Here is a 15,463-nt window from a genome sequence, read left to right as displayed (position 1 = left end):
TGAACTCTAGTACCATGTTTTCTCGTTCTTATCCCAGAAGACGTGGTTGTTTGGGTACTCCGGTTGAGGATACGGGGGCATTCGGGTCACCTGGCACACCGGGTTTTCCTTGCGTATATATTCTGAGCGATAAACTGTGTCTCCTTCGAACGGAAGAGACGGAGGAAGTTTCACTTCTTGAGGGGCTGGCTGTTTGGGCAAGGGCTTAGGCCCAAACTCCTCGCGATACGCGCTGTTCGCCTCAAACGGCAAAGAGGGAGGAAGTGTCACAGGAGCGGGGGGGACCACCTGAGGCAGTGGCTTAGCCCCATAATCAGATCTGAGAGAAGCAGTCCGCATAAAAAGCATGTATGGCCTCGTTGAAGAACAAGCAGTGGATTATCACGGAGCATCGACCTCAAGAAATGTAATTCTCGGAACAGCTGAAGAAAGGAAGCCTTCTGGTCAAGGTTTTGAATTTAGGGTTAAAGTGTTGGAGTTGCACGGTAACCAAGAGTAATGGCCGACACGCTAGGCAACCTGCAGCATTCGCCCTATCTCTACGAAGTATGCATACCTGTAAGATGAGTTGGCTTCAAAGGGGAGAGATGGTTGGAGCTTCACTTCTGCTGGCTTGACAGGAGGGGGGAGAGGCTTAGGCCCGAAGTCTCTGCGGTATGCGGTGGTCTCTTCAAAGGGGAGTGAAGGTGGGAGGGTAACTTGAGAAGGCTTTACTGGGGGAGGAAGCGGCTTTGGTCCATACTCTGTCCTATAACTGCTCTCGCCCTCAAATGGCAGAGATGGTGGTAGTTTGACAGGGGTTTGTTGCGGCCTGCGAATAGCGGTGGCAGCACAAACTTAAAAAGCAGCTCTTCTCGCATGCAGAGAAGTAAAGCTGGAAGATGTTCAGCCAGAATGAACCTGCTCATACCTCAAATGAGCGCCGCTGGCGAGTGTGGCAAAGTTACGTTTCCCTCCGGCCAGTGTGTTCGCTATGTACATGTGCGTGACGACTCACTGTGGAGGAAGGGGCTTAGGCCCATATTCCTGCCGATAGACAGAGTTTCCCTCGAAAGGAACAGCCGGCCTGGACGGCACGCATTTGTGCTGACCACAAGTGCAGAGCTCATCGACGCAGTAACCCGGCTGGCGTGATGGACTTTTGGACCTGTGCGCTTCATCAATATCTGAGAGCCGCAGGTGGCGGGCAGGGACTTCACCTGGAGCCGCCACACGGGCACCCATGAGCTTTGTTTTGGAGAAGGAGGCAACCTCCGGTGCGCCGACTTGGTCGGACTGCATTTTCGTCCGCTGGGAACCGTGGATGATGTTGCCCTTAGGGGTGCATCAAAGCCTGCGGCAGCTTGAAAAGGGGACAAACTACAGAGCTTTGCTTAGACAACCCACTTTTAAGAGAAAGCGCTCAAGTTTCAGCGGTCCGATACTGGCTGGAGAGAGGAGAGGCCCAGAGATGCGAAGATTTTCAGGCAGCTGTGACAACGACTCATGCGAAATGTATCCAATGAATAGGTGGGAATATTTTCTACAAAAATTTCTTTCAGTACGGAGCTAGATTGTCTCTTCAATACAAGCGGCCACTCCCCAGCCTGCTTGCTAGCTGCCGACCGCATCGGTGGCCCGCGTTGATCTGAACCGGCCGTCGGCAGTGCCTCACGAGCAAATAAGTTACTCTGCTCTAGTTTCCACTATATAGTTCTTTTCCAACCAAATCTACTTTGAATAAGATTTTCTTTCTACGGGGTTAAAATATTCGCATGTAGGTAGCCTCAAAGCTTCTCTGCGCCCTTGGCTTATTGCTAGCTGCCTTCTGTGCAAGCAAGCAACCCACAGCCCGCACGCGTTCTTTTGTGCCCACCACATAAGAAGGCTTCTTACTCTAACGAAAATATGCGTCCTTTGATGACTCTACTGTGGTATTTAGGGCGTCTTGAATCCTTGTGTGCTTCTGCGCCGGCACCGCCTTCAGACCCCTACCCCGAAATATCGAGACTGAATTGACTCGCAAAGATCGACTAAAAAAATTCCCCAAGATAGTCATCTAGCCATTCTGCTGCACGAATACCAATGAAAGCATATATCTGTAGGCAGCTCAACAGTTCTAGTGTCTTCCGCGCAGAAACTAAAACTGCAGTCTCCCCAAGGGGTCACCCCTTCTCCCCTCCCAGTCCCAGACCCATCAACGGAAACTAAAAAGAAGCTAATTATTTTGGTAGCTCCATTTATTCTGAAGGAGAAAAAATGTGATAAAGTTGCACTTTAAAGCTCGATTGTATACTCCTGCACTGGAGTTTATGGCCCTTCACCCTAAGAGCCGCATGCGACGCCCTAACTGACGGCCTTCAGTCGACAAACAGTTTGTAAGAACTATCACCACACAGTAACCATCTACTTCCGGATTTACGGAAAACTGTGACGCAACTTTCCCAAGATAAACCAAATCGGGGCAGGCGCATTGCACCAACGTGTCTGATCAGGAACAACTTTGCCCTCTAAAAAAGTTCAAAGTAGATGTTGCGCCCTCTGTTTGAACATGATCCAAACTATTGACGGCCCCACATTCCTGGAGCGCACAAGAGGCCACTCAGTGTGCCACTCAGTGTTGTTACCGCGTGATGCTGCCATGGCCATTGATCGACCCTACGTTCGCTCTGCCGCTCTCCACTGAGAACCCACTTGGATCCCCAGCAGGCCATACGGAATTATCCGTCATAGAACTTCTTCTCGGTCACCCTTTCACTATCAATTATCCTTCCAGTCGTTCCCTTGATACCAGATTGTGACTGATGGCATCAGTGGAGAGACAAGGGCTTCTCGGGATTAGGGTGCCGCTCAAACCTGATCCCCTGACGCGACACCTGCGCTTGCCAAAGATAGAACCACAATGAGAAGCCAACTCGTGAAGAAGTCATTTTCCTAAACAAGGGCATGGCTGCCTTGCCTTCTGTCATATCAAGCAGCTGCTTTTCTTACAATTCACTTGCTGTCCGGATCAGCTGCTCTACGTCACTTTCTATTAAGCATACACGTGAAACCTCTCCTCAAGGAACCATAGAAATGGACGGAGCCCTCACTTTCTGCTGGGCTTGGACTTGGCGCCGTTGAGCAGGTTGGCGATCGTGCTTCGACCACTTCACTTGGGTCATTACAGCCATTGCTGGGGCCCGCCAAAATGGGGGACTTGCAATTGGGGCACACGGCGTTGCGCAGCAGCCAAATATCAATGCAGCTGTTCACAAGTCAGCAGATCAGAAACATCTCTTGAAGAAAAGCCAGTGCGACCGGAGGCTGACTATGACTATCTTCTACAATCCTGGTAATCAAGGAGTTTGCGTTTTCGGCCTGCCATCTAATAAGCGAGACTGTAGGGAGAGCCAGCATGCAGACGTCAGTAGCCTTTGATGTCAGTAGCCTTTGATGTGGGGCAAAGAAACACCGAAATAGTCTCTAAACAGCCTCCGCTGTTTACGAAATCTCACCACTTGTGGAAGATGTGGCCACACGCCTGAAGAATTCGGACATTATCACCGGCTGCAAACTCCTCCAAACAAATCGAGCATGGCATCATCTCTGTCGGGTCATACTCAAGCTTTTGCCAAGGTATTCTCGCAACTTGGTCTGCAGGTTGAAAACAAATAAAATAGAAAAGTGACGGATGCATTGCGCTGCACCCAGACCAACTATGGGAAGGGCCCGCGAGAGTGACAGCCACTGCAGGGCAAAAATACGAGCATGAGAAGCATTTTTGTGCACTTGGCGTCTCTGCAATACGCCACGGCATCCTACGGAGCAAATTCCAGGCTACAAAGGTGCGTGCTCTTGTGCAAACTCAAATGGAGGTGATACAGCGAATACACGCGCGGGCACGTACTTGTGGATAGTGTGCATGTACAATTAGCTCAGAAAGTGCTGCAATGAATACGTTTTGACTGATGCAGGTCGAGATAGTCAACCGCACAAAAACCCACCGGGAGTTAAGCCGCGACGGAAAATGTATATTCCGTAGTCCGAGAAAATGCGAATTCGGCCCCAGCTGCAAAAACAGCATCCGCCAAAGAACAAGAGCACAACTATGCTGCCTTCCTTTCTACTTGGAACCAGGTACACGGCCTCGAGCAGCCTAGAGCCAGACAAAAGACCCATCTTGGCCGGCATATATACAAGCAGAAAACGCAACTAGAATGGAAAATAAAGTAGGGCGAGAAATTGCGAATTGTTTACCGCCGAATCATATCTTCATTCTGCAGAATTTGGAGATCCCTTTCCATTCTTCGGGCTCTATACTCGCAAACTACTGCAGTCGCTGAAGCACAAAATAATTGGAATGTACAACGAAGCCAAGAATAAGCAGGATAAGCATTACAGCGCGCGGTTCCGAATTACTGTCAGTCCAGTCTGCTTGACTGTGAGCATTCCTCCCTTCTCACCGATAAAAATGATGTATATTAAAATCCAAATATAACAAAGAGCTAGCCAAAAAGTGAAAAACCACGGGTGGCTCTCCCGCGGCAACTGCAGAGCACAAAACGGAAAGTGAAAGGTGAAAGGGAGTCAACACAGCAACAAGGTAGCATCTTCTTTGCCCTGCAGGATGCTTTGAAGCGATGCATGAAAAGTTATCTGCTCAAATAGAGCGCCTACAAATACACGCTCGGTGCCTAAGGCTCATTAAACCCGTAACTAGGCTTCTACATGCCGACTCAGGAAGCGCAAGAAGCAGAAGTCTACGATGCCCGAAGAACTAAGCTCCAGACGGTGCTTGGAGTGTAGGGCAGTAGCAGCTTACGCAATATGGCGTCTCCTCTTGTACTTCAAGAAACCAAACAGTGCCTACTATGGTCCAGCCAAAGAAGCACGGGAACAATATGCCCAAGATCAGCACGCTAACCCAGAAGGGAGGCCCCCGCTGCCGGTGGAGCATGAATTCCTCTCCATCCTGCATGCAGATTGTGCAGCTCCACACGCGTGGGCTGATTTATCCTGCACATGTACCCCATTTTGTAGTGTCCCAACACTACAGCTCCTGAAAGGCTGTCAGTCTCCTCACGAACACTTGTGACATAACTTCCCTTCCCTGCGTCACAACGTCTACACCTACAACGTACATTTGAGAGGTATTGACCGAGGTAGTGCGACAACCTGAAAGCTACCAGGGCGACGTATGAACCCAAAAGCCAAAGGTGGACCGGCTTCGAACACGTGTCAAATGCTTCCCATTCGACAAAAACGTCCGATGAAGAGTAGAGGAATGCGAACAAGAGAATGGCGTCATTGCTGCGCAAAAAAGTGCAAGAAGAAGCCCTCACCCAAAAGCTCTGTTTGCGCTGCGCATTACACGTTACCCCACTACCACGACGGGGTCGCTGAGTACTGGTTCACGTGGTTTACAAGCTGCGGTTTGAGCTTCGCTGCATCTATTGCTCACAGAGTAGCTCCAGATAACACCATTTCTGCTGGTGGCCCATTAACGGTTAGCAACAGGCAAGAAGTACGCAGTTGGTCGGGCACACGGGCACCCGTACAGTACGCCGGCAGCAGTTGGTGGGCAAGATCTGCTTAATGGCCCTTTGGATGTTCAACCTCCAAAAGGCAGAGGCACCTTGATAATGGAGAAGCCTAGATGAAATGAAAACTTGCACGAGTCTCTTTGCTGGAGCCGCTGGCATTTCACAGGCTTCACCATGGCCCTCGTACGAAACTGAACGGGTCGGAGGAGCCGCGGTTTTGTTCTTCGTGTGAATTCGACCCGTTGATGCTTGCAGGTCGGCCCTTCACATAGGAGCCATTGCAATCACGGCACTGCTGTAGTTACGTGGTTTCGCTGCCAGTGGCTAGTGAGCACGTATGGGAAGAATGGAGCTCGCCGAAAAGCCAGCCTGCTGGATAAATGGAGTAACAGTTTGGGGAAGCCAAATGGGAGGTTCTAGGAAGGGGAGGAAGAAGTGATCGAGCTGCTGCAAGACTGGGGAAGAAGAGCGGTTGAATCGCGCCACCTGGCCAAATTTTGGTGTGTTTTGATAAATTCGCAAAGCTGACAGCCACTATAAAATACTTCCCTTTTACTAGAGCGGCCCAACTCTACATGGAATGACGATGGATTGCCAAGGTGCAAACGCAAGGCAGACAACACGCGCCTTCACACAAAGCACTCAGGGAGGAAGAGCTCCAACGTAGAAAAGGCCCGTTAGGAAGGAATAGACTGCACAATTAAGGGAACAATGAAGAAATATTTCACCGATGTGGGATAAAGAAGTTCGAACCCGTGCTGTCTGTACAATGTACAATGTACAACGCCAGCAGCCTGGACGTATCGAGTCTGCTGCGTCGAGCTATTGCCTCAAGTGAGTTTGAGCACTGAGAAGTTATGGCAGTTCATCCAGTTGTTCTTTCCTCTTTTTCTAATTCTTCATGGACTAACTGTATTGTTCCTTCTGGGCGTCAACCCGCACTAGTGGGGTAACTGCGCTGTCCAATGCTCCGGCGTCACACTTCGTGGCATACACAAACCATTGGATTCTTCAGCGCATCCCCAGTCTGCGTCGGCCAGACAGTAGTTTTAACTCCTCTAATAAGAATGTCTTCAACTGTGCTTTAACCTGCTGAAAGGTTCAGTATAGTGCATTGTGGATTAACTCTACTGTAGTCACTGTAAACAGCATTCGATACACCAACGGCAACGCAGCAACTCTTGCGTGTAAAGTTAAGCGCATAGTGAGCACGACATCCGTACCAGTTAAAGTTCAACAGATATACCTCCTCGCAAGGCCAATCCCTCTGGTTTGCAGCTTCCGCTGCGAAGGGGATTCGACAACACGCGGATGCCCTTCTGCTATGTTGGGAACGGGTGCCATCATCCTCTAAGCAGCATACACACCTGCACTTCTCAAGTTGATGTTAGCAGGCACATTTTTAGGGCCTCCTGAGCTTAGGTTCACTACATGAGCAGTGCGCTGGGGTCTTCACCAGTCGCAGCGTGGACGTCCGAACTGTACGAATTGACCTCATATTGCGAGCTTCATCTCACCTCAAGCGCCTTATGTGTTTCCATCAACTACATTAGTGTACTGTTACACGATTCACCTGTGGATATCAAGCCCGTGAGGATCACTCTTGTAGCGCTGAAGACGTTTGGCCCAGTCTACGCCTCGCCTACTGTAACCTCGCAACAAACCTAGCCAGTCCACCACACAAGGTCCTCAGAACGTTCACTGGGCCTAAGCTAATCTAGTTATAATGAAGCAAGCTGCATTTGAAAGATTTTGGTAGGGAGCAGACCCGCTACTCGCTGTACTCATCACGCCTTATATGGTGAACTTCCGCGACATGTGTTCGGCGAGGTAAACGGCGACACGCAAGGAAGCAGCCGGCTGCACCGTAGGAGGAATACAAACCGATCTGCTCCTTCCCTGCCGGCAGGCAAAGAAAATATTGAACCAAAAGCAAGTAGAAACGGTGATTTCCGGTGGATTTTACTAAAATGCAGTGAGCACAGTGAGTTGCGCCAGTTAAGACAGACGCAGTAACGCTTTCATGCCTAATAGCCGGTGCCAGCGCCGCCTATTTCTCAGAGAGCGCAGGTTCTGAAGTCACCTGCTGATCTCCAAAGCACCATAACTTTTGGATCAGCCGCAGTAAGGATGAGATCCTAGCAAATGGGAAACGCTTCCTGGATGCGGCTCATCATGCTCCAAGTAGAGGCGAATCTGCTTCTTTGCCAAAGTACACCAGCACACAGTTAATACGAACACAGTTACTTAACTGCATCACAAAACAGCTATTGGGGCAAACTTTCGCCTAGGACTTGTTTCTGTTGAGGATATTTCTCAGAACATAATGTAGTGCCCCCCCGTTTCTGAAATATTCCACTTCAACATCTGTGTCAATGCGGCATCTGGTCTCGAAGGATTTCCCGCAATCCGTCTTTACACGAATAATGGATCCAGGGACAAGCTTTCCATTATTCAGTGAGATTGTAAAGCGCTCTTTTCCTGCAGCAACAAAAACAGCGGCAGCAACAAGTTGCGTCAACGAAACCTTTATAGACACCAACGTCGAGACTATGCTCCACAGTCCTCGGAGAGCAAAGGCTGAAAATGGTGCATATGCAACGGAAAACGTGAAATGAAGACCCAGCCCGTGGAAGTCACCAGTGAGATTGTGGGTCTCCGCGGATTCTTCCTCCAAGAACTGAAGAGGCAGAATGCCCATGCCCACGAGGTTGCTTCTGTGAATTCTCTCGAAGGATTGAGCGATCACAGCCTTGACCCCTTGCAAATACGGGCCCCTAAAACTCAAACAGCACCCAAGCCACTGCCCCGCTATGGAACACAGCACGTCGTATTTGCAAGTTTTCAACACCCCCCGTGGACGCTCTGTGCTTTTCTTTCCCAGTTTTCTCAACACATCGGGTGAAAATGCATCCCTGCTGCTCAGTGTGCAACAGTGGAAACAGACTGTACGTCTACAACGCTAGCAAGAAACTTGGTGAACAAATTACGGCATCGCTAATGAGGCCGCAAAAATAACACCCCGGAAATCGTGCGCTTCCGTGTGGCCCACTTGGCAGCCCAGTCACGAGAGCTCCCGCTTCCGTATTCTTTGCCTGCCAGCACGATCATTGGTGAGCCCTCAGCGCGGTACCGCTCGGCCGCCTCTGAGACAGGCAAAACGTCTCCCGAAGGCACATGCACTGCTTTGGGACCTGCAGTTGGGCACATCTTGTTCACTAACCGAATGTTTGCAAACGTGCCCCGCACCATGACCTGCACACACATCCACGCGCTGTGTCAACGCAACTATAACGCAGGGTCAATGCAATGCATGCTACTCCAGGACATAACTCATCTTTACTAAATCTCATAATTGAACTCATATATTTTCAAGTATGACTAATTTTTCGCGCACAGAGAACTCTAAATTATCACTACTGCACTGAGCCTCCCTAAATGAAGCTCGACACACTTCATCGTTCCCACGACGAGACCCGTAAGTGTTGAAGTCCTTGCGAAGCACCCCACGACCCATAAGGTACTTGGCAGCTGGTGAATCCTTTGCAATATTTCCTGCGGGAGAAATGTGATCGGTCGTGATTGAGTCCCCCAAACTCAGCAGACAATATGCCGACTGGATGTCAGGGATTTCAGGTAACGTCCTTTCCATCTTCTGTACCATTTGAAGCACAGTACACAGAAACTAGAAAATGCACTGAGTACTAGACAAAATGTACTGGAAAACATTGCTTGAAAAGCCGGTAAAGACGCTGAATGTGAAAAACGCGCGCCGCTTTGAGCCGACGAACAGCCATGAACATTTATCATCTATTTTACTAGAACGACGTATGTAGGCTCCAGTGGGCCAATTAATACCCGATATCTAAGATACAAAGCCAAACATACCAACAACTGACCTGGAAGAAGGGAGGGTTGTGAATGTAAGTTGAGTCGGACCGCCACCGATACAACACGGGCGAGTCAGATGTTTCCAGGGCCTGCCACTCGGGAGTTCCGTGCGTGATGGTGCTGTACACTTTCTTGAACATCTCCGGGCCCAAGCATCGCTCAATCACAGGTCTTATTTCACTGTGTACAGACGTAGTGAAAGGCCAAGCACCAGCAGCACGAAAATTATCACATGTCCATTTGTACAGATGTGGAAACTGCAATTGGTATGCGACAGCAATGTTCTTGGCTAATCCTTCTATCCCCTACTTTTCCCTGAGTTCCACCTTTTCATGACTCTCCGCGTGTAGTTTGACTGAAGCTTTGCAACAAGCTGTCTCACTCTCTAGTGGGCCAAATGTCTCTAAGGAAGACGGGTTTTCCTTCTGTGTCATTGCCTATGGGCTCCGTATCGAAGTCTATGTCCATACGACCGGCCAAAGCGTAGGCAACGACAAGCGGAGGAGAGGCAAGATAAGCGGCGCGAGTTAAGGGGTGAATCCTGCCTTCGAAGTTTCGGTTGCCCGATAGAACGGAAGCAACAACGAGGTCCCCCTCGGTAATAGCCTGCGTGACTTCTGGGTCAAATTCTCCGGTGTTTCCAATGCAAGTCATGCAGCCATAACCCGCTAGGTAGAAGCCCAGCTCCTTCAGAGCCTTATCCAGTCCAGCTTTTTCCAGGTATTGTGATACTGCTCTGGAGCCCGGAGACAAAGAAGTTACAATGTACGGCGCCACCCGTAGTCCCTTTTCCACGGCATTCCGCGCCAGTAACCCTGCCGCGAAGATCACTCCGGGGTTGCTGGTGTTGGTGCAGGACGTGATAGCGGCAATGCAGACCGAGCCGTGGCGCAGCTCGTACTCCTTACCCTTATGGATGAACTTAACAGAGCGTGCCTGCTGTTCCTGAGAAAGCCCGAATCCCTTGAAGCCTACAGGGCTTCCCAGGCACGTGCGGAAGTCTTCTCGCACCTGTGTCGTTGGTACAAGATCCTGCGGCCGTTTCGGGCCCGCAACGCTAGGGGTCACAGTGCTCAGATCAAGCTCCAGAACCTCAGTAAACTGAACCTTGGAGCTCTCACGAATGTCAGAAAATAGCTTCGTTGCCTTTGTGTAAGCTTCGATCAAACGCAACTGCTCCTCAGGTCGACCCGTCATCCGCAAATATGCCAACGACTGCTCGTCCACAGGAAAGAAGCCGCAAGTTGCCCTTCGTACCCAAAAGCATAACACACAAAAGATACGGTCTGCCAATGTCCTGAACGGCGATACGACTCACATTACCTATGTATTCATCAACACGCAGGTTCGCATAAATTACCAGATTACTAACAGGTCAGTTTATGCCTGATAATTTGTGCATGCATGCCTGCCACGAAGACTCATAATACGAAAGTGAAAACACACAACTGTTTGAAGGTGTACTTTTACACACATACACATGTGTATGTATGTATGTGTAGGAGGCAGTTCTGTCGACCCCAGACCATCGCGAGCAAGAAAACTATAGATGAGGAACCAAAGGAGGATGCGGTGTCTACTTGAGTGCCCTTTCAGTGCGTGCCTACCCATATTCAGGCGCCATGTTGGAAACCGTTGCTCTGTCTGCAAGAGTCAGACCCTGAAGTCCCGGGCCGAAAAACTCCACAAATTTTCCAACAACGCCCCTTTTTCTCAGCATTTGCGTGAGGGTGAGAACGAGATCAGTGGCTGTCGCCATCTGGCTTAAATTCCCCGTCAGGTGTACGCCTACTACCTCCGGCAGCACCATGGATATGTGCTGCCCCAACATCACAGCTTCTGCCTCTATGCCGCCCACGCCCCAGCCAAGCACTCCTAGACCGTTCACCATGGTGGTGTGTGAATCCGTACCCACAACAGAGTCGGGGTAAAGCAGGCCCCCCTTGTCCATCGTGACAGAAGCCAAGAACTCCAGATTCACTTGATGTACAATTCCGGAGCCTGGGGGGACGATGCGCATGTTGTTAAAGGCTTTGCTACCCCACTTGAGGAAGGCAAAACGTTCTTTGTTTCTCTCCATCTCTTTCTCTAAGTTACGCTGCAGCGCTGACTCCGATCGGCTGTAGTCTACCTGCACCGAATGGTCCACCACCAAGTCCACATCGACCAGCGGGTTTATCAGACGAGGATCACCGCCCAGACGCGCCATTGCGTCCCTCATTGCAGCCAAATCAACCACAGCAGGCACGCCGCTGAGCAAGCACAAACACACAATGATACGCACAGCAAAAATACATATACCCGTAACCTGTATCAATACTACCTAAGTACATGAACACACTGTGCATGAATACGTTTGCACATGTTACCATTTGCAACTCTGCACTCCTTACCAAACGTCCACTTGAAACCAAATATTCAACGATTGATTATGGACCATCTGTCTGCAGGTTTCAAACAGGTGTGCAACTAAGTTCGTTATCCGTCATTACGCCACTAAAAGGGTACAATTAGTCAGCATAAGTGGTCGCTGTTTGCCCTGATCTTGCTTAGGCTCACGTGAAGTCCTGCAGAAGGACACGGGCGGGCATGAAGGGGATCTCCTTCTGCTGCTTGCTCGTCTTTGACCACTCGAGGATCGTCTCCACATCGCCCTCCGTCACTCTGAGTTCCCACGTCATCGCAAAAGCATGCAGGAAAAGGACCAAATATGCGCCATAAGACAAATGAAAGATGGGAGTGCATTCAACGCACCCGCCGCCGGGCATACGCCGAATATTGCCATTGCGGAGAACCTGGCCCGCCGCTGACTAACCCACTGTGGGACTGCCATCCATTCAATCAGCTAACCCCGAAATGATGCACATATCCGTTGCTGTACCCTCAACCCACCGAAAGCCGTCACAGTTCCGCAACGCAGACTCCAGGAGAACGCGAACCGAGAAGGGCAACGTCTCATAGCGATGGTCACCTAGAGCTGCAACAAACAGAAAATATTCCCTACATAGTCTTCATGAGTCAATTAACCGATCCATAATCTCCTCTGGAAAAAAGGCGAGGGCAGCTACCGGCGAAGACAGAGTGTGCAATACATGAGGCAACAATATGAAGAAGGGACGCCACCCAGCGTGCATATTGGAATGCACGAGATTCGCTTTAGCACTCACCCGTCAGGTCATAGTACGCCTTCTGAGTTCCCGGGAGTGTCTTGACAAGCCGCTGAAAGGGTGCGCCGGGCTTTGAGGCGAAACGGCGGGCGCCACCACCGCTGAAGCGCTGGCTGACCGAAAGGAGCTTTTCCGTAGCCCCCGATGAAAAATTAGAACCTGCGTGCGACCGCAGGGAAGCTAGGAGGAGGCGCATCGTACTCGGTTACGCCTTGATTACGGGCGCAAGGGGAGGGAATGTAGGCCGGCCGGGCCTGCTCGTTGCTAGTGGAGGTGTTAAAGACGCCCTAATGTGGAGAAGCGAAGAGATAAAAGCTGGGACGGCTCATAACGCTGAAAACTTCAATGCTGTGTTGACGGTAAATTGGGCCAGGAAGAACAGCACGCGTCGCCACGATCAGCCTTCGCGGTACTTTGCGTTGGTGGGCCTTGAGAATCTTCGCCTGTCTTTACAGTTTGTTTACTCCCTTCGAGTAAATTCCAAATAGCAGCCGTTGATAAATAACACAGGGGGAAGGATGCCGCATATGCCGGACGATCTTCAGGTGCGCTGGCTTGGACAGTCATGGGGCTTGCCTACGAACGGTCATTGCAGCTAGGATAATCTTACATTTTGGTTGGTCTAAAATTTGCAGCTGAACACCAGTTTGTAGGTATCTGCATCTCAACTGAGCCAGGAAGGCCCTAGATAGCTGCTACCTCCCCAACCAGGCCGCTGGCGTCACTTGCCACTTATCAGCATCATGGGGGGTGATGGCGGCTCGTTCTCTGGCCGCGCCGAAATGGTGCGGACGAAAGGGTTCAAGTTCTTAAGGAATCTTGGAGGGATGGGGTACACTCCAAACACCCAGATACGGGAGGCTGATGAGCGCTTTGGCAAGAACGAAAACAGAGACATTAGGACTCGTGCATGCGCCTACTCTGCAGTACGGACAGTCTATGTGCACCTTAGCCTTAACGTAGAGTCAGGGTCATGACGCGGTCATGATGGCAATGCTCAAGACGTGGGCAGAACTGTCGCATCGTTTTGCTTCTAAGTGTAGAATGCAGGCGCAGAGTGGCGTTATGTTGCTTTTTACAGTGCTCGTACAGCTGGAACGCCTGGACGATTGCGACTGCCTGTTCAAAGTGCTCAGCGTGTATATTCATTGTCTCATTTTGCAGGAGAAGCTAAAGCCCCCGTTATTAGCTTGTCGCATCGGCCGCCTGTACAACAAGGAAGCCGTCATAAGAGCCCTTCTGGAGAAAGCGCTGCCCCCTCACATGCGTCACATTAAGTCTCTGAAGGACATGAAGGACTGCGATGTAGAGGTGAGGCCTATCTAGTGTGCTTTCTACCGTCTACCTTCTATCCCTGCAGGCGACGCCCAGAAGCGGGCACTGATGTGCGTGCGTGCATGCATCGGCGAGCATCTATGTGCACGAATGAGTGTGTACTTGCACGGCCACACGCAATGTGGTTCTTCGGTTGCGCTTGAGACAACCACGGGTATGCGTCAGGGCCTTTTGTGCACTCCTTTCCCTGCAGATTAACGCAGAAACGGGATTCCCTGTGTGCGCCGTCACCAAGGCGGACTTGAGTAGCGGAGTTCGCGGGTGTATAATTTGGCCGTGCGGTCATGTCGTTTCAAACAGAGCATTGGACGCGATGACACAGAAAGTAAGTGGCAACTCAGTGCAGTTACGTGCAGTCGTATAGTGGAGGGCAGCTTTCAACCATGTCTCTGTTGATTTTCTGTTTTTTTTTGTTTTGTTTTTCAGGACGGTGAAGGTAGCAGGCCCGATGTCGGCAGCAACCAGTCAGGAAAGCCCAAGATCCGCGGGGTATTTACTTGCCCGATGTGCTCTAAAGAGCACAACGCAGAAGAGGATCTCATCCCTCTTTCACCCGATGAAGAGGAGACGGTAGCTTTGCTTGAAAAGGCTCTTGCAAACAGAGCTCACAAAGAAAAGAAGAAAAGCGCGAAGACACCGGCAGCAGGAGAGCCTGAAGCAGTAGCACCATCCAGCGCCTCAACCTCACCGCCAAAGGCAGATAATACTGAGCAGATAGAGAAACCGTCCCCTCCCCAGTCGAAAACTGAGGCAGAGAAAGAAGCGCTGAGGGGAGCCTTCGTTCCTAAGCGGCTCAGAGATTGGGTATTGGAGTCTGAGCCAGTCGTCCTGCCGACCAGCACTGCAAAACGCCGGAAAGCCGCAGCTTGAAGTAGAGAGACCGGACTACCCTGCCAGTTTGTCAGTAGAGCTTTTTTTTGTACTTGGCAAATCAAGAGCCACTCTGCGACTTCGCTTCACGTCACGGTGGCCCCACCCTGGTGAAGATCATGCCAACCATCTGGCGCGTTTCCAGCTGCTGGCCGCACCAGCCGTCACCAGCCCGAACTTAGATGTGAATTGAATTAGAGCACATCGCACCAAGAGAATTTTAAATGCGTTCCTGTCAAACAAGTGGGTACTTGCCTGGTGCTTCGCAGGCTGTCACTACAGGCGACAGTCGAAGGGTTTTCGTCCGCCCTCCCTGCGTTGTCTTCGTCACATAAGCTGCACGCCCGTTTGTGGAATTGTCCGTACTAGCTGACGGCACATTATGCAACAGTGGTTTATATTCATGTTCGTCTTCGTTTCGATGGCGACTCGCGTGTTTGGGTTCTCCCTAGCAAACCCAAGCAGCTTTCCGCAGTATCAGACCGGCGGACGAGAGGTCACAAATGTGGGCAGCCTGAACTACACGGGCTACAGTCAACAAGCTGACATTCAGGATGCTCTCTCAGGTTAATTAGCTCGAACTACTTGCTCAATTTGCAGACGCATTGCCTATCGTCAATCATGTCTCACGACATGCGCGGCAGCTATTTCAAGTGTTCTGAAAAGTAGTAATCTCCAAGTGTGCGCGGACAGCCA

General features: G+C 50.6%; 4 protein-coding genes across 4 annotated transcripts; 1 reads left to right on the top strand and 3 right to left on the bottom strand.

The window, feature by feature from the left end:
* Window positions 1–6: 6 nt before the first annotated feature.
* Window positions 7–1,281, bottom strand: ENH_00038240 (hypothetical protein, conserved; the record flags this gene model as incomplete). Its single annotated transcript, XM_013580485.1, has 3 exons — window positions 7–319; window positions 557–811; window positions 998–1,281. The coding sequence occupies 3 exons, from the start codon at window positions 1,279–1,281 to the stop codon at window positions 7–9; spliced, it is 852 nt and encodes a 283-aa protein (XP_013435939.1).
* A 2,191-nt stretch (window positions 1,282–3,472) lies between these two features.
* On the bottom strand, window positions 3,473–4,939 carry ENH_00038230 (zinc finger (C3HC4 RING finger) protein, putative; the record flags this gene model as incomplete). Its single annotated transcript, XM_013580484.1, has 5 exons — window positions 3,473–3,615; window positions 3,966–4,030; window positions 4,219–4,300; window positions 4,425–4,509; window positions 4,784–4,939. 5 exons carry the CDS (start codon window positions 4,937–4,939, stop codon window positions 3,473–3,475), a joined length of 531 nt encoding a protein of 176 aa, XP_013435938.1.
* Window positions 4,940–7,791: 2,852 nt separating this feature from the next.
* On the bottom strand, window positions 7,792–12,758 carry ENH_00038220 (hypothetical protein; the record flags this gene model as incomplete). Its single annotated transcript, XM_013580483.1, has 10 exons — window positions 7,792–7,985; window positions 8,145–8,281; window positions 8,557–8,759; window positions 8,959–9,159; window positions 9,404–9,575; window positions 9,778–10,644; window positions 11,003–11,647; window positions 11,955–12,059; window positions 12,288–12,372; window positions 12,563–12,758. 10 exons carry the CDS (start codon window positions 12,756–12,758, stop codon window positions 7,792–7,794), a joined length of 2,805 nt encoding a protein of 934 aa, XP_013435937.1.
* Window positions 12,759–13,305: 547 nt separating this feature from the next.
* On the top strand, window positions 13,306–14,767 carry ENH_00038210 (hypothetical protein, conserved; the record flags this gene model as incomplete). Its single annotated transcript, XM_013580482.1, has 4 exons — window positions 13,306–13,488; window positions 13,727–13,873; window positions 14,091–14,222; window positions 14,324–14,767. 4 exons carry the CDS (start codon window positions 13,306–13,308, stop codon window positions 14,765–14,767), a joined length of 906 nt encoding a protein of 301 aa, XP_013435936.1.
* Window positions 14,768–15,463: the final 696 nt, after the last annotated feature.

Source organism: Eimeria necatrix, genomic scaffold (assembly GCF_000499385.1).
Source record: "Eimeria necatrix Houghton genomic scaffold, Enh_scaff27, whole genome shotgun sequence".
Classification (NCBI taxonomy): Eukaryota; Apicomplexa; class Conoidasida; order Eucoccidiorida; family Eimeriidae; genus Eimeria; species Eimeria necatrix.
This window is presented reverse-complemented; position numbering and strand designations above follow the sequence as displayed.